At 41.7% G+C, this 19,962-nt stretch overlaps 2 protein-coding genes across 10 annotated transcripts in view; both read right to left on the bottom strand.

The window, feature by feature from the left end:
* Window positions 1–2,006: 2,006 nt before the first annotated feature.
* The window catches only part of LOC121941696 (sorbin and SH3 domain-containing protein 2-like), a 59,769-nt gene continuing 41,813 nt past the window's right edge, over window positions 2,007–19,962 (bottom strand). The window contains exons 13-24 of one of the 9 annotated variants that reach the window (XM_042484536.1): window positions 19,450–19,521; window positions 17,222–17,278; window positions 16,487–16,536; window positions 15,340–15,515; window positions 12,007–12,086; window positions 11,583–11,680; window positions 11,085–11,199; window positions 10,821–10,949; window positions 10,461–10,655; window positions 6,144–6,181; window positions 5,740–5,846; window positions 2,007–4,422 (exon numbers count right to left, since the gene is read on the bottom strand). In XM_042484536.1, the coding sequence (XP_042340470.1) occupies window positions 4,361–4,422; window positions 5,740–5,846; window positions 6,144–6,181; window positions 10,461–10,655; window positions 10,821–10,949; window positions 11,085–11,199; window positions 11,583–11,680; window positions 12,007–12,086; window positions 15,340–15,515; window positions 16,487–16,536; window positions 17,222–17,278; window positions 19,450–19,521 (1,179 nt within the window). In that variant the 3' untranslated portion in view covers window positions 2,007–4,360. Of the gene's footprint in view, window positions 4,423–5,739; window positions 5,847–6,143; window positions 6,182–6,462; window positions 6,625–7,302; window positions 7,767–8,668; window positions 9,665–10,460; window positions 10,656–10,820; window positions 10,950–11,084; window positions 11,200–11,582; window positions 11,681–12,006; window positions 12,087–15,339; window positions 15,516–16,486; window positions 16,537–17,221; window positions 17,279–19,449; window positions 19,522–19,962 lie in introns of those variants that run through there. The other 8 variants (XM_042484534.1, XM_042484533.1, XM_042484535.1 and 5 more) reach the window with 8 other exon arrangements.
* On the bottom strand, window positions 12,662–15,330 carry LOC121941697 (sorbin and SH3 domain-containing protein 2-like). The gene has a single exon (XM_042484537.1). It carries the CDS (start codon window positions 14,966–14,968, stop codon window positions 13,085–13,087), a length of 1,884 nt encoding a protein of 627 aa, XP_042340471.1. The 5' UTR covers window positions 14,969–15,330; the 3' UTR covers window positions 12,662–13,084.

Raw genomic sequence — 19,962 nt, 5'->3', positions numbered from 1 at the left:
TCTTGAAACCAAAGCTTGCAGTTGTCCTAAACAAATCCAGTTTTGGCTCTCAGTCTGCATACCTATATGGACACTTGTAGACAGAGTGAGGATGTAAACCAGCTCCCCCTCCCACCATCGCTCCTCATCCCCGGGCAGCTCACAGTCTGGCTGGCCTCCTCTCACTCTGGTTGACGGGTCTTGCTGCTCCTGTCCTTATTTGGTCTGGAGGCGCAGCTCCGCTCTGAGGCCCTGGAGGTCCCACAGGCACATTCCAGCCACTATTGATCTGGATGGGACCCAGGACTCTCACCCCAGAGCTTGTCAACAATCCAGTCTCAACAGTTTTTCAACACATCATTTCCCAAACCAGATCTGTCTTGTCTGTTAAGATAAAGGATTTCCTCGAGCCTTCAGAAATCCTCACTGTGCTTTTTGTTTATGATCACAGTGTTTTATTCCAGTCAGCTGATGATATTGTTTTCTTGTTGCCACATGCCTTTCATATCTGCCTTATATCCAGAATTATAAAAACACCAAAGGCTTTATGTGGCGACGAGAGCACTTTGTCAACAAACTGTGAGCGTGGCTCGTTAATCTGTGTCAGCACTTGCAGGCTTTCGCTCTGAGTTTTTTCATTGTGTAAATCAATCAAAGTACCAGTTAAAATATTTGTGCAAATTAGAAACTGCACCACAAAAAAACATTTAAAGCAGGTGCTGGACCAATTAAAGGCAGCAATAAATGGATGTGGATAGATACTTTGTGTGAAAAGTAGATGTGCTTTTTAAATTGCACTTAAAGAAGCTACAGTGTGCAGACATTCCTTGATGTTGTTTAAAAACCTGAAACGAAAAGCTATTCGATGCTATTAAAGGAATACTTCAAATTTAGGGCACATAGCTTTTATTTTGAAGTACCATTTGTGTTTATTTTTGCAATAGACTGTGCTTTATTTAGTTGTACTTTCAGCCAACACGTTGTTTATATTTTGTGAAATAAAATTGGAAATGTGGTATCTGATCTGTATTGTGTGAACCCTAAATTAATGACTGAGGAGGTATTGGGACCCCGTGACTGGACCAGTTGGAAACCACAACATTTTCATTAAGACACCGTGTGTGCCCTGTGCAGTTTGATTGAAACAGTGTTTTTGCATTAACCATTTCTCACCGAAAGCATTGTGCATTAACATTTTGCAAAATCTCTCTGAAAGCTCTTAAAATGTCTTTTCTTTGTCACATTGTTGCCTTTTACTGCTCATTACCACCACCAACTGTTCAGATGAAATAGTGTGTGAAATAGAGAGGACTTGAATGTGTACAGTCACCTCTGTGCTTTGAAAAAAAACGTAAAAAAGTGGTCAAAAACTCAGAAACGTACCTTTAAACATCATAAATGAGATTTCCCTTTTAGTCATCAGCAAACAAGTCGGGCTGAAAGGGGAAAAAATGGGAAATATTTCATCTACCAGCTGGATTTTATTAGCAATACAGCCCCATAAAATCATTCAACAAATGCTAAGATACTGTAGAAATACTTAGGTCCAAGAGTGTGCATTGAATTTGATATTAACATGAATAACATATAAGATTAACATTTTCATTACATGTATAAACATATCAGGAGTCAAATTCATGTCTTCAATCCAAATCTGTTCCTAATGTATCAAAGGCAGACTAGAGGTTCACCGTATGTTTCGACTCTGTCATTTGTGATCACGCTCTGTGCACACTTTCCTGATGTTTTCTAGACTATATATGCATAAATTAATTTTTTGCATCACAGAAGAGGTTTACATATACATGGCTATTAAATTAGTGAGTTGGATGTAAGGCAGCAATCACCAACTCTACTCAACTCTAACTACAGTAACTTCAGTTTAAATACGTTACTGGCTCTTAAAACAACAAATAACTGGAGGGAAAAGAAAGGCCTACGTGCCTGGCTACCATAATAAGATTGAAAAAGGGTGGAAATTAGCACCACTGATGAAGAATGTGAAGAAAGAAAGAGAGGAAACCAAATATGATGGCGGGTGAGAAAAAGCTGACTTTATAAAGCAAGTGGATGTTGGCCATTTTACAGCTCTCATACAAAAGGCTTACAAAAACACCACAGACACACAAGCACACGCACACAGAAAGTGTTGTCACCAGCTGAGATAGAGGATGACAGGGGGTGACGTGAAGGGCAATGAATGAGAAAACACAACATATCTTAAGGTGCTTTAACAATTATTTTGATGTCAGTGTCCATCCTATGTGAAACAAGTAAAGTGAGAAACTAAAACATAAATCACATTCACCGAGCATGACAAGCTAAGATGCCGATAATTCCAAATAGTACATAACTACATGAAACAGTGACCCACTCACTCTGACAACAGGGTTAAAAGATGCCACCAAAGTCTAGTGGGAAAAAAACTGCAGTTACATGACTGAAGTTTTCTTGATAAAATGCCATCTCATCCTGCATCTGATTTAAATAATTCAACATAAAACATCAATAACCCCGGCATAATTATAGCCCATGAACTATGGTGTTGTTTCACTCAGCACCTATCTGGACAATGATACAATAAAATAATCCTTCAAATGTGGGTTTGCTGCTGATTAAAGATGTTAGAAAAGCATTGTGTTGTTCCATCCTTTGAAAAATTGTCAGTTTCACCAGCAGTTGTCCTCTAATAAATATAATACCTAAATAGTTGGTAGCCTTTTTGCATACACTTCTCAAACATGGTCAATATACCGCAAAGCCCCACGGACATATCAGAGAAACAGTGTGTAGGATTTAGTGGCATCTGGCGTTGGAAATTGCTGATTGCAACACAAGCAAAGAGTTCACTTGTGTGCCGCCATGTTTAAACTCCAAGTTAGGATTCCTTCAGTGTTTTTTTGTTCAGGAGGTTTTTAGGTGGTGGCTTCCTCTTCAAAACAAACAGATGCAAATATTTAAACCGGTAAAAACACTGAATAAAACAGTTTCTCGTTACAAATCAGTGTTTCTTGCTTTAAGATTGGCTCATCTGAGACAGGCTGTCTCTTCCGAGGGGTAAACGACATAATAAATATAAGGAAGCAGTTTCATAGTTTTTTTTTTTTTGAAAAATCAGTGTTTTTCTAACACTGCTTGTTGCAGAGGGGCTGCCAATTACAATGGCAGATGTGAAAATAGGGAAAAAGTAAAAATGGCCCCATCTACTGTCAAAAACAAACAGACAAGGAGATTAAAAGCGGTAAAAACACTGAATAAGGACAAGGATCCACTCTTTATGTAGATTCCTATCACTTGAAGGAATCATCAAAAACATGACGATTCTTACTTTCAGCTGATTATACATTTAAGAAAATATACTTCAATTTTTCAATTTCTGCCAGTATCCCCTCCTAGATCCTACACACTGGACCTTTAACATCTACTGTGTAAAGTCTGAAGTGAATTTTGAGATAAAATAAACACGAAATTGTGTTAAAGTTTTGTTAAAGTGCATTAATCCTAGTGTGAAGATGAACAAGTCGAAAATATTTTTGTGTTTTTAATCTTATACTTTAAATCTAATGTATTAGGTTGAGAAAGCAAGTGCAACAGTGCCAATGATAGATTTTTTTTCCACTTTCTCATTTGCGATATTTGAAACAACTGATTAATAACGATTAATGATAGTGTTTCATATCCCCAAATTCTTACCAACCAATCAGTACCTCGGGCGACACATAACATTGATACATGCACAGTCTTATCCACCTGTATGTGTGCGAAGTAACATCCTTTACCTGAAATATCGTCTGCATGACTGCAATCCCTTCGACACAGCTCGAACACAACAGACCTGCTGACAGAATACTGTTTTGACAACACTTTCTGCACTGAATGTCTTTGGGGATATTTGTAATTGAACACTGAAATGAAATGTAACAAGTGTTTTTAAATTTGAGATACTGCAGTAAAGTAAAAAAAAAAAAAGTGATCTTACTGCCCTTTAACAGAATTGAAAGCATCACTGTGGTGCCCTGTTTTCTGTCATTGACTGTTCAAAGTTCCTTTGATATCCTTCCATCACAGTCAAAAAGTTAAAGGTCACGGACTGGAGCACCAAGTTTGGGTTCTCCGTAATAGAAAAATAAAGATAAAAAGATAAGATTAAAAAAACAACGTTATTTTATAGAAGTCTTCCATTAAAGATGGCTAGTTAGAGCTAAGTGTTCTGTCTGTGTGAAGCTGACGAGCCACACATAACACGCAAACACAGAAATGTGCGACAGGTCTTGGGGGACCAGTGTTGGGAGGTGGTGTCCGGCGGCTGCTGTGCTGAGGGCGATGAATGTGTCACAGGAAGAGGCGGGGCCACTGGGAGGGAGGGAGTCTGGAATCATCATTATAGCTGCTTCACGTAGTTTCCTGGGAAGGTTCCAAACAACTTGCTCCTTCGAGAGGTCCCTTCAAAAACAAAGAGCAATAAATCAGATTGTCAGTGTTTAAAATTGTGGCTGAAACTTGGCAGCAGCAGCAGAAGTGCACGCTAATATTATTACAGCTCACTGCGGTCTGGAAAACAGCCAAACCTGGAGATCAAACTGAATCACATGAAAGGATCTTTAGAGGGCAAAGTTTCCTGTAAAAGAATGTAAAGAGTAACACGGCAAACAGATTCTCAGGGCCGTCAGAGTTGCTCAGCTGTGAAAGATAATGCCGATTACTGCAATAGTCATGAAGTAAGCGTGTGGTGGGATCATAGTGACATCTAGTGGTCTCAGTTTGTTTTACATCATAGTGTCAACCAGACCACAAATGCTGCATAGACCTGCTGTGTCTGTATATAGTGAACATTTGTTATCCAGCTGTTCTGTTAAATATATGTATCTAGCATATAGATGCAGTCATTCATTTATTAGTTGTCAGCTATTACATAAATCACAGACTTATTTGATAATCAGTCAGTTTGAATTTCTTTTTGGAATTTGTCTACAGGTATCAGACACTTTAATCAAAGTTTCTCCCACGACCTTCAAGACAAGTCTTAACCAAATGTAAGACACATCGTCTTTATCTTGTTCAAGCACTGTAGGTAGGTAAAAAAAGTAAGTATATGAACAGTCCCGTGCAGATGTAGGTTTTACATAGGAATATTGTTATTAGTGAGTGAGGCTAATCTACATTTTTGTCAACAAGTAATTGCAAGTAAAAAGTATTAGATTCAGTGGTAGGTTTAAAGATTTGTTACATCAGAAATGTGGACATAAAGGCTGAAGAGCTTAACTTGTTTCCAAAAAGATACATTAAAAGATTGAAAAATAAAATTAGATCAAATATTTGTGGCAATTAAGACCTCACAAATTTCAATTTAGCACTATCTAATGCTTTTAAAAGTAAAATATTGATTAAAAATTGAATTCAAAGACAATGTTAGGAGTTTTAAGGACCGTTGAGATCGGAGTTAAAAAAAACAAAACAAAATTCTGTGGTTCCAGCTTCTTAAATCTGAACATTTTCTAACTGTTTTACTCCACCATGACAGTGATTATCTCTGGGCTATGGACAAAACAAGTAATTCAAGGTCATCTTGGGTTTTGGGAAACACTGATAGATAGTTTTCACCATTTTCTGATATTTTATAGTCCAAACAACTAATTGATTATTTGAGAAAATAATCTACACATAAATTGACGATGAAAATAACCGTTATTTGCAGCCCTAATCTTGTATCATACCTACTTGCCAAATAGACAAGAATGACCCCATATCCCCTCTTCTTACCAACAAACCAGCCATCATCACACTTCTCCATCACATCTACAATGTCGCCCTCCTTCAGCTCCAGCTCGTCCTCGTTGCGAGGCAAGTAGTTGTACACGGCCTGGTAACTGTGTTCGAAAAAAAATATAAATTAGTAGTGATGCTGAACAGTGATATTACACTTTCTGTTCCATGTAATATGATCACCTTTGCTTTTTGTCTCTTGTATCCAGTATTTTCCCTGTCTGTTTGTGTTTATATGTTCTAGCGATAAAGCAAATGTAAAAACTTAAGTTAAATGTAACATGATCACTGTAATCATTGCACACATATTGTATATATTGTAAGCCTACATTTCTGCACAAAGAGATATCTTTTTTTTTGGATAACAGCAAATCAGTAGAGTAGTAACAAATATTACTTACGGGTCTCCTCCACCATGGAGTGCATCCTGTACCAACCGCTGTGAAAATACAGAAAGAGACAGAAAACAGACAGACAGTAAGTCAAAATGAGACATTTGTGAGGTTATTGTTTAGGGTTTGAATTTAAAAGGAAAGACTTTACGGTAGAATTTTATACCCAGAAGGATGACCATTTCCTTAAAAAAATAAATATGAATAAACAAACAAACCAAAAACTCCAAATTCTCTTTTCCTAAAATGAAAATTACACTTTTACTACAAGGAAAACACAGCGTACGTTAGTATGTGTTTTATGGAATGTTTTGTGATTAATCATGAATGTTCTGGTTATTTTTTAAAATGTCCTTTCTGCACAGAGACAAGAGTAAGAGCGTGGTTGAATGAAGACATGCCGCCCTACCCTTCGACCTCTAATGGGGGACATATAGGACCTCCGGGACAAGATGGGGCTACGAGGAGGTTTACCACCAACAACTGGATCCTGCTCAACAGGCAGAAAGACCAGAAGCAGCACAATGATAATCTTCAACAGAAAACGAGTCAGCAGCCGTCACTATGAGCTGAACACTCAGGCGCAAACGCAAATGACATGCTGTAAGACAGTATCCATCAACATGCCGATGAAAATCTTAAACACACCACAGTACAACCAACCCGAACAACACACTAATTCAAGAATGTTTTTCTGCGGTCCATAAATCAACTCCACATCACATGTAGTGGACAATGCGTGTTAGTGTACAAATGACTCAGAAGTTTGAGCTACAATTGCAACAAATGATTATTTTCATATCTATCAACATATTGTGATTAATTGTTTAGTTTAGAAAAGTCCAGAAATAGTAAAAAATGACCATCACAATTCACCAATTCTATTTTTGTAAAGGTAGTAAATTTTCAATGATAAAGCATCAAATTGTAATGGCATTTTCCTCACATATAAAGCAAAAGCAATTAATCAGATTAAAAAACATGTTGTCCATTAATTTTCTGTCAGCTGATTGTTAAACTAATCACTTCAACCAGAGTCTCAGCTTTTCTAACGTCAACAACACAAAAGTTAGAGAACTTGCACCGATCCTCAGCACCACAAGCATGATCGAAACCAACGCAACGATTATCCACATTCCAGCTTTACCTTCACCTTCGGAGACCTACATCCTGGATGGGGCACAGCGGGGGGGAGAGCGTGGGGTGGCAAGGGGAGGAGAGGCAGGTTTATGGGGAGTCGGGGCAGGTAGGGGAAGAGGCGACTGTGAGTTGGGGCAGGATGTGACAGGAGGAAGACAAGGGGAGCTCGAGGGGTGAGAGGGTGGAGGGGAGGTGGGGAGACAGGCGGAGAGGGAGAGAGACTGCAGGTAGCGGCGATGTCATGAGGCGGGGAAGGGATGGGGGCCGAGGGGAGACAGGGGGAGAGGGAGGGATGGTGGTGTGATCCTGCTGTTGTGATTGGGAGAAAGAAGATGACGAAGGAGTGAAAGAAGAAACAGAACGAGAGGAAGGAGTAAAAGAAGAAGCAGAAGAAGACGATGGAGGAGGTAAGAAGGTCAGGGGTGGTGGTATGGAGGGTGAGGGGAGGCTGGGGTGAGGGAGCTGAGTCAGAGTGGGAGGAGAGACATCAGCCTATGGAAGTAATGACACGCACATCAATTCAGAAACTGAATCGCAGAAGCTAAATGCTGAGGATTTTTACTGAACCCTGAAGGGACATGGAGGAAAATATATTTAATGGATTATTAAAAAAAACATGTACTGTACTTTATCCAAAAAAGTCTTTAAAATTCCCAAAAATCTTTAATATCCCATAAAAAGTCTTTAATAACCCCTAAAAGTCTTAAAATTCCAAAAAACAAATGTTTAATATCCCTGCGAATTCATGAATAACCCTGAAAAGTATCCAACAAACACAAAAGTCTTCTGAAAAGCCTTTAACATTCCTGAAAAGTCTTTAATACCCTGAAAAATACTTTTGATAACCCTGAAAACTCTTTAAAAAACTCTTTCTTGCAATTTGTGGAGCTTTTATTACGGAGTTGCTCATAGCCTTTTTCCACTACTAGTATTAGTACTATAATTACTATACCAGTACTACTATACTTTTGAAAGAAATTGCACCAATTTGCTCAGGGTTCAAAGGTTTAAATATTTGTGAAAGGTGTTTGAAAGCAGCACAAGGAAGTGATGTTCCACTCTGCACCAGTTACAACATTCACTGCTAAGTACAAACAACAGATTATCTTCATCACACTCCCCCATCTCCATTAACAGGAAAAATCTTTCACCGTTGCTGTGGTGAGATGCCCTGAGTATTTAACTGTTTAGTTATATGACATATTGCTTCCCTGTTGATGCATTCAGGCTTTGCACGTGTCTCTGTGACACAACTCCATTGACCTTTGTGTCAAACTCTATAAGAGAATGCAAAATTAGATCTATTCTAAGATTAAAAACATTTGCCTCCATCTACCTTTCAGGGCCTTGTAGTATTTCCAAACTCAACAGATGCAGCTCACTCCATGCTCTACCTGTGGACTGAGTCTCTCTTTAAGACCTTCAAAGTCCTCCTCTTTGTCCTCTCTAGCTTCGTCCTCTTCCTCAATGAACAACTCAGTGTATCCCCTTCGTTTTACCGATGGCGGCCTCTGAGACTCGACCGGCTGCTCACACAGAGTTTTTGTCTGCTCTCCCCAAGTGATGGAAAGTGGCTCCATCATCACAGGCTTGTGCAACTGCATCTCTAACCGAACACTACCAGCCGAGTCGCGGGCTGGAGTGACTGCTGGCTGATGGGATTCTTCTGCTTTTTTAAACCTACTCTGGGATACACTGGTTAGCGTAGCTGGCGTTGAATCTACCGGAGACAATCTTGAAAAGCCAGAGTCGTCTGTACAGGTAGAACCATCCAGAATCATAAACAACAGCTCGTCATAAGGGTCTTTTACTTGCAGCTTAACGTCAGGGGTTTTGCTGCTTTTGTTTACTTCCACATTTTTGTGCTGCAGAGGAACATGTGTGGATGACTTTACTGGCTCCGGCACTGTGCAGGACAAAATCTCTGGCTTAAAAATGTGCAATGGTGGAGTTTTACCGCTGCTGTATCGCAGTGAAGAGTCAGGCAGTGGAGAGGTAAATGAGGAATGAAGAAGGGGAGGAGGAGGTGGGGAAGGTGGTGGGGAGAAAGGAAGGGCAGCTGGGGTGTGTCCTGAACTGAGTCTTCCTTCTTTAAAAGGAGGAGTAACAGAAAACCTCTGGGGCAGCGGGACGAAGCCTCTTTGTGTCGACGCAGGTGAGGGTGCCTTAGACTCCTGAGCCTTCAGGAAAGGTGAAAGGTCAGTGGGGAGAGGGGGTGGTGTGGGTGGTATAGGGGTGGTTGTGAGGGAGTGAGCTGGAGTGGACGCTGACGGGTCCATTGTGAGGGACAGCCACTCGTTGGTGATAGCTTGCAGGTCAAGCCTCCTCAATGGGGGCTGAGGGGAGAGGAGGTCACGAGTGGTGGAGGATGGAGGTAGATGGTAGAAAGGCTCCATGAAGGTAAAGTGAAAAAGAAGGAACAATGTAATTTATATAACGGGAACAAAGAGTAAAATGCTTCTTTTGTGCATGTGTGTGCGCGTTGCGTGACTGAGATTTGAGGGCCAAACAGAGTCTATAGGGACAGTTCACCCAAAAATTTAAAAATACATATTTTTCCCCATACACTAATTTCTTACAAGCCGATCTTGCTTAAAATAATCTTGGAATTCAAATCCCTTGGCAAAAGGTGGTACATAAAACTAATAATCTTAGTGTAGGTTTACTTTCTATCTAATTGTTAAGTTTACTAAAAAATTTGTATTTACTTAATTTGGTGAAGTTGCTGCTACTTAAAAATGACAAGTGAATTTGGCTTGTTCTTTCTAAGTGTTAGCAACGTCAGTAAACCAAGCTAGTCTGACTTAACTTAACTTGATCATGACAAAGAGGATTTTGCCAGTGATGAAGTTTGGAGATCTGCAAGTTAAGTGAGTTTACTGAACTTGCTAGAACTTATTAAACTTGTCATATTGAATTTGCAACAACTTCAAAAAATTAAGTCAGTATGACTAAATTTATTTGTAAACTTAACAATTAGATATAAAGTAAACATATATTAAGACTTTTGGTTATAGTTACTTTATTTTTTCAATGCAATCGGCAATATCGACTCGTCATTTCATTGAAAAAACAGTTAAAAGCTGAAGTCTAACAGACACTTTTAAACATTGCTGGTTAGAAATAAATTTCTATTGCATTGGCTTTGCATATTTTATTGTCACAATGTTGTCATGATTCCCTTACCTTGGTGGGTGTGGAGCTTGGTGTCCTGTGGCCTGGGTAACCATGTGGGTCTATGTGGTGGGCAGAGCTCTTTGCCGGGGAGCGCTTGATGATGTCAACATATGACACAGGAAAGATGCCCTGTTTGGTTGTGTCTGGGATCTTCCCCTCGTACCAGTTCTGGTCCACCTGCCTTATCACAATTATTCTCTCCCCCTACACACACACACACACAGACACACACAGAAAAAATATACCTGATTTTTTAACTGCAAAACAGCACTCTTTTAATGAAACAGAACTCCAAAGTACCAACTCCTACACTGTGTAGATTTTTAGGCACGGTTCCTGCAGCTTAAGGCAAGTAATAATTAAGGCTACCTTTCTAAGAGATAGCTCCACGTTAGTATCAGCGTTGAAGTTGTAGCGAGCTATTGCCTCCCCGATCTCTCGGATGTGTGCTGGCGGAGGAGGACGAATCGGCTGGTGCTTCTCTGAGGATGGCATCCTCTGTTTATTTGTGCGTGTTAGCACAAACGTGTGTAGAAGAGGGAGCGAAATCACAAAGACAAATTACATGTTAGACACAAAATGATGCACATCTGTAGTACTTGCATACAAAAAATGTATCAGGTACACACTCACTTCTACATAAGATATGGGTAATATTCCAACCCGCCCGCGGTGCTCTCCTTCATACCAGTTGTTGTCGATTTGCCGGATGATGTTGACTGCATCACCCTTCTTAAATGTCAGCTCCCTGCAACACATTCATGTCATCAAAGTGCTAGCACACAGACGTGAAGCATGACATGAACTGACCACTTCAACCAGCACAGCTCAGCTCATGTAAACAGCTACAGAATATCAGCCACTGAAGCACGATGAAATAAAACAGAGTGCAGCAGAAATTAGCTTTAGTCATGCATATTGTAAACATATATAAATTAAATAAACCATTGAAAGCCAACCAGGTGTGGTGTAAGATCCTAGAAAGCAAAAGACACTTTACACAAGAAATGCACAAGAATCTGAAACCATAACATTGAACGCAATGAGTCGTGACGTGCTGAAATGCATAAAGGCATTCATGCTTTAAAGCTCGGTTTCCTTGTGCATGCACTGTGCATTTACGGTACTCACTTAGCTGTTTGTGCCTTAAAATCATAAATGGCTCTCGCAGGCTGTTTCTGATGGAGGAGAGAGAACAGAATAAGTTGTGTCATCTGTTTATGGGAGACCTAAGAGATGAGAGTGAGAGAGAGAAAGCCGGCAAGCATTACCAGGCAAAACGTAAAATAGGGCGCTGTAATTTTTGTGAGAAAATGTAACTGTGCTGTGGGATTGTGATGCTAAAGACAAAAACGGTTATTTAGGTTATATATCAAATATATTTATAGCGTCAAACTAATGTCGTAGATTATTTAGGTGTACTTTAGTGTAAGGAAGAACTTTATTTTAAAGAGAAAAAAAAGAACGTTTTAGTGATATACATGATAAGATTTAGTGAGTGTACTGAAGTGCACGTGGGTGTTGAGAATACTAGCAATCAATTTCAATGTTTTACCTCTCTGTCAGGAGTAGGTCTTCTACTCTGTGGTGTGTGGCGTCCATCCATGGTGGAATAACACCTGGACACATCCTGGTCTGTGATTAGCAGAGACAAATGAGAAAGGTCATGGATGTCATCGTGGAAATCACAATCATGTCACATGCGTGCTCACAATACAAAGACGTGCTTTGGGAGAGTGCTGAATGGTACAGTGATGATGCCATTCCAACAGATAAATGAGGGAATGAAAGCACAGGGTCAAAAATTGTGTTTTATTTCCATTTCAAGGTGATTCCCACAATATGACACATGCAATCAAAAATAGCTGAAACACAAAATGAAACAAGGGGGAATGCAGCCAAAAATGACTAAACGTGATAAAAAACCTTTTACAAATATGAACATACAAGCAAATGGCTAAAAGGAAAGAATGATTGAGGGATAATAAAACAACTCCATAAATAAATCTGCAAAACAGACAAATGAAACTAAAAAATAATCAAATTATAAACAGATATTTTTCACATTTATTTACTCCAACCACAGTAATATACTGTAAATTCTCAAATACCTTTTCACCTCAATTACCAAGAAATTGAGGTTGTAGTATCATAGGAAGCCTTCCTGGCTTTATAAACCGAATCTAATCTACCGTCCTAATGCTCTGATTTCCTCTTATAAAATAATTGTACCCCAAATTGTTCCAACTTGACGATTGTTCTGTTCAGCATTAAGCTTCTGTCAAAGTCAGCATTTTCTACAAGGTTTCAAATTAGGTTTCCAGTAGCTCAAAGACAAAACCTCCCCATTTTAGTGGCAGAGCTTTAATGTGAAACATCAGTAGAAGTTTTTAGTTTCACTGACATTAAGTTTAACACGAAACAAAAGAATGGCTATTCCATAACACCAGGTTTTATTTGAGAATTTACAGTAAACAGATTTAACTGAATAGCATATAAATGTACAGAAAAGCACAGTAATGGATGTACTGGCTGACCAATGAGGGGTAAAGGGCAACGAGCCCATGCAATACTGAAAGAGACATAGAGGTAAATGTTTGTGGATGTATATTTGTGTTTATGCAGAAACAAAACTATGTGTAGATATGACTGGCTACATGACAAAGTGTACATGTGCATAACTGTGGTGTGATATGTGTATTATCTCCACCTGAATAACAGAGACCATTTCCATTTCCCTGCTCCTCTCCATACTCATTATTGTTTGAGGTGTCTGAGTGGCGTCCGTAACAGGCACTGAGTGGTGACTGTAGCCGTGGTGTGGAGGGATCCCCTCTGTGTGAGGCATACCCAGTAGGGCTCCCATCTGGGTACAAAGATGCAGAGGACTGACCCCCATGCCAACACCCCCTTCTCCCTCGTAATGAGGAACTGCGTTCAGGCACATTTGGCAGCAGTTCTGCCAGTATTCTCCTCAGGATGCTATCATCAGGTGCCCTAGTTCCTCTGTGGCCTCTCTCTGCTTGAATGTGCTCATATATGTCTCTCAAGGCTGCATCTAGTGCTTCATAAATGGCCTGTTTGGACTTGGGTCTGCTACCTCGATCTCCGCCACCACTGCTTCTTCTAGAGGTAGGTGGTGAGCCCTTTTTTCTGCGGAAAGGCACTGGGCTGACCAGGAAGGCCAGCTTGGACATCGCTTGCTGGGACTGTGAGCTCTGGATTTGGGAATGGCTGCCGCGGCTCTGCTGTGGAGGTCTCTGGCGCTCCTGCCGAGCACGTTCTCTCTCATGGCGAAGCATTGTTGTGAAACGGGTGTAAGAGGCCGGGCAGCGGCCTTTGCAGGAGCTGATGAGGTGGCGGTGTTGGTAGCCCTGGCTCTGGCCGAGACTTTGATGACCAGGGTGGTGGTGGTGGTGATGGTGGTGGTGATGACGGAGGTGGTGGTGGTGGTGAAGGGTGGAGGAGCCGTATAAGCTCTCAGAGGAGGTAAGTGAGCAATGGTCAAAGTCACTCTCACTGCAAAATGAGGAGCCCTCCACCTGTATGAAGTCACTGAGGTCTGACGCAATAGCGTCCTGTTCACTGTCGGAGTAGTCCGGGTTGACTTGTGGGCCTTGAGGAACAGGAGGAGCAGGAAAGGACCGCCCACGGCTGGGCTCTGGCCCAACACGAGGCTGGCCCTCAGGTGGGCTACGAGGTCGATGCAAGTGATCCATGGTGTGAGGTACTGTTCCACTGTTGCCGTTGTTGTCTTCCTCTAGTAAAGATTCTATGGAAAAACGGCGCTTTGGAAAGTTGGGTGTGCCACCGCCACCACTGCTGGCTCGAGATGAAGAGCCACCTGGTGTGGTAGTGCCTGACGGCACCTCACTGTCACCCAAGTTGGGCATGGATTTAGACTTTTGAATAAGGCGCTCATATGCAGAAATGCGGTTTGGCACCATGTCGCGCGGCACCTCCACGCCCCAAGAAGGTGTCCAAGGAGAGAGGCGATGTCGATGCAGGTGAGGTTGGCGCTCCAGTTCCAGGATGCGAGTGCGGACTGAACGGATGACCTCAGATGGGATGAGCTGAGCTCGGTCAATCTGGTGCATCTTACGATAGAGCTGGAGAAAACCCGGTGAATCATGTGCCCGTCGGCGGTGGAGGCGAGGCAATGAGCGAGTGGAGACGGAACCAGTCGAACCTGAGGGATTCCCGTCACAAACCAGTGACCCAGCACTTTCTGAGCGGGTGGCGTTGCGCCCGCCTGAGCCAGAATGCCCATCATTGAGTAAGTCATCGCAGCTGCGTGACTTGAGCTTGCCAGGGACAGGCGGCACCTCCTCAGCACTGCTCCATGTCTCACCGTCCTGACATTTTATCTGCCAGCTGTTCTTACAACAGAGAGACTGCCTGGAGGAGGAGCTACCCTCCTGGCTGGCATCCTCCTGGCAATGGACAGGGTCAGAGGGGATAGGGGGCAGAGAGGGGCGCTGATAAGGACCTGGGGAGGTCAAATTGTTTGAATACATGTTGCATGCGTCCCCACCTTTCAGATGTCCAGTAAAGAGCAGCGTGGTGAAAGAGAAGAAGGGGGAAAGCAAGTTAAGCAATAATACCCAGCAAAAGGGTAGAAGAGCTGGGGCGAGGGAGAAGAATTAGGAATGAAAAGAGAAAAAGTGGAAAAAAGATGATTTGATGTTTTTTCTTCAGACTTCACCAATACCAATCAGAGATACTTAAAACCACACAAGACGGACATTATACTGTGAAAAAACACAACAAATCTTTGATTTCCTGGCGATTTGGAAAGTACAGTACACACATATGAGAGTCTGGGGAAGAGGAAGGAAAAGAGAAATACAAAGAGAAAAAAATATCAAGGAGATGTTTGCATGTTTACCTTTGGCTCTGGAGGGTGAGGACGGTGAGGAACGAACCACGGGTTTCTTTAGGCTGCTGCTGGGTCTATAGGCATCCACTGGTTTGGGGGAAGTTGCAGCTCTGCTCTGAGACTGAGCATTCACTTGGGAACTTGATGGCTCAGACTTCCTTCTCTTCCTGTAGTCGCTGGCAGCACTGCAACACAGTCAGACTTCAATGGCATCTGCTCCCAGAGCGCTACACACTGGTGAATGCAGTTTGCTGCAGGCAAATTGATTTTAGGTACTAGAAATTTCTTGTGAGTTCATTCTATTTACAGTATTTCCTATTACATCTGTGTTTACACAACATTAACAGACCACAATAACAGAGCAAGTGAGTGGTGTTTCACATCTCTGTTCTCCTCCGTGAATAATGTGAAAACATTATAAAACATGATTTGTCTTTTCTAAATCACTTATAAGAGAAGAATGAAGTACTATAAATACTATACATACTATAAATGTACCCTCGGGCAAAATTGTCTTTTTTTCCAATTTTGGGGTATTTTTTATGGTAAACTTCTTCAATAAAAAGGAGACAATGTAACAATCCTTGGCATCATTAATGCATTTTGAAGTATATCCCAGCTGATCCTTTTAAAGATTAGGTTATTACCCTTGCGTCCAAAAAGATGAGACAAAAGAGTTACCGTAACTTCTCTTATTCAAAGTGTCTAAAAACCCAGTGGGCTTTCTATTCAGGACAAACACACTCAATGTCGCATACATGAATTACATGGCCTATTCATCTTATCCCATTTCTACCCTTTCTGTTCACCGAGGAGAATGCGACTGAATAAGCAGGCCATTTGTGAAAGGGAGTAGGACGAGGGGAGGGGGGTTGAAGGATAGGAGGTGAAGGGCAGAATCAATAGGTTTGCTGGGTTAATTTATTCTGGCTCAGTTAGTGAAAGAAAGATGCAGAGCTCCCTGCCCTCAGTGGCAAAAGCAAATAAAGACGAACACTAATCCTTGCAAAATTATCAGACACAGAGGCTATTTGCAGCAGAGTCAAGGCGAGAAAGAGCAGTTTTGATTCCCTGCTGAATCTCAACAAGGACCAGTGCTGGTGAGGGGATGGGGGAGGGGGGTGATGCAGAGGAAAATAAAAGAAACAGAGGTTACCTCGCAGGTCTCTCCGGAGCTTTGTCAGCAGGAGTGATGTGCAGGGATGTCTGAAATAGGGCAGACGACAAAAGAGAAAAGTGAGGTCCGCAAGAACAAAGACTCGAGGCAGAGTAGCTCACAATGCACAGTCTGCATGCGGTTGTTACTGTGCCACAGTCAAAACGGTCCCCCAGTGTAAGGTGCGACGGATGCTGGTTCCACATGGCACACCTGAGCGAGAAGAGGCCTACCGGTGAAGCAGCGAAGATAAATTTCTGCTCGCTCTCAGGCTGCTCTTAACGATGATGGCAAAGGTGATAATGCACAGGATGTTTTGAGCTGAGCTCAGTGGGGCAAATATTGCTCTGCAAAATCTGGCATGGATCAGCTGGAATGGGTCTTAGTGGTAGAAAATGGGTGATACACTTTAACTGCAAAGGTCTTTCTGTGGAAATGCTACCCATCAAATGAAATCACAGAATAATTCTGGCAACATAAAAAAGATTCCCAGTGAATTGAACAATAATATACCAAGTAAATACATGAACAATATTTCAAAGCTACTATATCTTCAACATCATCCTCATGTTGTGGTGCATGGCTGACATGATGACATGAGATCATACTGAACTGCTGCTACACTATATTACACGCATTTTAAACAATCGTGTTTCTTACAATATAGATTCCTATGTTTGGTTAGAAAATGTGAGATTATCAACACTATGAGAACACTCATGAAGGTGAGATTACCTCAATGCGCTGGCGAGCGGAGATGTCTGGATTATAATCCAGCCGTTTTTTAGGAGGCTTGAGCCCCAAGCGGCAGCAGTGAGCAGGAGGAGGAGGAGGAAGAGGAGGAGGAGGAGGAGGAGGAAGAAGGTGAAAATGAGGTGAAGGAGGAGAAGCAGTGGTGATATCACGGGGAGAAACCAAAAAAAAAACAAACAAGAAAGATGTGGAGAGAGTGACACCCGTTAGAGAATCTGAGTAACCAGAGATGGACTAGTTCACAAACGTTGCACATGTGCTTTGCATGTACAATGCACACGCGTGCACACACTCAAAACACACTAACACACACACCTACACGTAATATATGTTCATTTCTATGCACATTCTGATGTCATCTATTTATGCTTTACTCATATTCTCAAAACAACAACATTAAAACTACAGTTTCACATTGCTAAAATAACTTAAGCCAGCTATCACACCTTTTTACCACGCACACGCACGCGCGCGCGGGCACACACACGCACAGAAATGTGCCCATGTACCACACAAACACATGCAGAGTGTAAGAGCAAGCTGTAGAGCAGAAGGCTAAGTGAAGCACAAGTGACGGTGTTTATTTGAGAGTGCAGTGAACTGCACTATCAAATGCCGTGATTTAGTGCAGGTTTACTAGTGCAGATAAACTACTGTTCACTCAGTCCGTCAGAAGTTCTTGTGACTTGTCACCTCAATAAACACTCAAACACTGGACATACAGTGAGATTCTGTCCCAGCTGGACCAGTCAGTGAATGTAGGGGAACGGTCTACACTCTAAGGGCTTATTCAGTGGTGTGAAACATTCAAAAAATATTGCAGGTAGAAATCTCAACACACAGCCCAACAGGACTCTGGGAAAGTCATGCCAGCTCCAGATGTGACATTTTCACCTGAACATTTCGAATAAGCCCAACAAACCATCACCTGATGTCATGCTCTGGCATGGACAGAGGCGTGTCCTCATGACTCTTTGTAAATCAGCGAGGTTGGGATATTTTGATCCCAGATCTGTGGCTAGAGGCAATCCCTGCCCTGAGCCACTAAGATGCTATTACCACTTGCATCCAGAAGAGGGCACTGCTGTATTTAGCTTGTAGGTATGCAGTGCATTGCTCCACCAGAGGTGAAAAGACATACAAGTACTAGCAGAAATTAATAAATGGTCAAAAGAATAAACATAATTAATGGGAGGCTGATTAACTGATGCTCATGTGGCATGTGCAAGACATGTTGAAGAAACTGCACAGACTCAGATTGTTATGTAGAACAAAAGGATAAGATTTATCAGTATATCATGTATCAAAGACTGACTGACTGTTCTGTGCAGTTCTACCAGCCAAAGAGTCAGGTCATCTGAAGCAGTTGGAGCATGCTGCCTTTTTAAACTATTAGCCTGCTTATTTTTGGGCAAGATGCAATAGAGTGCCCCAGGGGTAATGCCGACATGGAAGTTAGCATCACCGTGGTTACCTGATCAAACAGCCTATGGGATTTTTACATTGGATTTTGGATTACTGTAGAAAGTATGCTCTGTGGCAAACACATTTTTATGATACTTACATGTTTTGTAGCAGGATTATCTTCACAAATGAACCACTTTTGGGATTTTTAAGGCCTAAATGCAATTGCCATTAGTAAAAAGCTAATGTTAAACAAACTACACTATGGTTGCATCACAACCACTACAAGGCTGTAAAGCCATGTTTGGCGCCACTTGCTAGCATAAAGATGTATAAAAATTTTATGTCTTAGTGTAATATGTAAAACTCTCTTAAGCTTGTGTTAACCACAGACATAATTTAACGCATCTAACCAAAAACCAATTCAAAAAAACGATTGACTTTGAGATGAGGTAACCAGAGGTGCTGAAATGTTAACTCATTCACGGACTCATTCCTGGGGTACTCTATATGGAACCAACTAAAGTAAAATTATCCAGGTTTGTACGTTACGTGAACATTTCAGTGCCTGCTAGCCACCAGACCAAAAAACCCAGCAACACAGAGACATAACACAGCCTGTCACAAGGGTAGGGAGGGGGGGGGGGGGGGTCACAGCACCCAACAAGTACCACATGCCCAAACAACTAGCCCCACCCAGTCTAGAGGCGAACACATTGAAAAAAAATCCTGGGTGGAGTGGAGAGAGTGGGTGTATGCCTATAGCAGGGTTGTGGTTGAGGGAGTACGCTATGGCCCTGACTTACCGGCCGCCCAAACTCCAGCTCGGAAAAGAACTTATACCAAGGCTCGTTCTCTAAATCTATGTCATCATAGGTCTGGGAAAGCATGACAGTGACAGAGAGAGGAGGTAGAAGAAAGACAGTGTGGAAAGAAGTCATTCACAAAGAGAGACATGGACCTCATGGTTAGGAATGAGCAAAGGTGGCACAGAGTGATGGGCACAGGATGAAGATTTAGACTGGCTCATGGGGACGAAAGCAGTGATGCAAAAATCCAATTTCCTACCAGGCATAGTTTACTTCACTACTTTAACTGGTTTGACAGTAATTCAACAATGTTAGGGAAACTATTTGTTAGCCAGTGGACAAAAGTGCCATATTGTCAGACATTAATTAAACTTGTATACACTGAACAATCTAATATTCACAGTCCAACTCTTGTCACCATTGGGGACTGAAGAGGCAGTCAATTTCAACACCTAGGCCCTTTTTAATTAATATTCATTAATTTCATATGCATACAAATGAAGAGGGCTG

Source organism: Plectropomus leopardus, chromosome 4, assembly GCF_008729295.1.
Source record: "Plectropomus leopardus isolate mb chromosome 4, YSFRI_Pleo_2.0, whole genome shotgun sequence".
Lineage (NCBI taxonomy): Eukaryota > Metazoa > Chordata > Actinopteri > Perciformes > Serranidae > Plectropomus > Plectropomus leopardus.
This window is presented reverse-complemented; position numbering and strand designations above follow the sequence as displayed.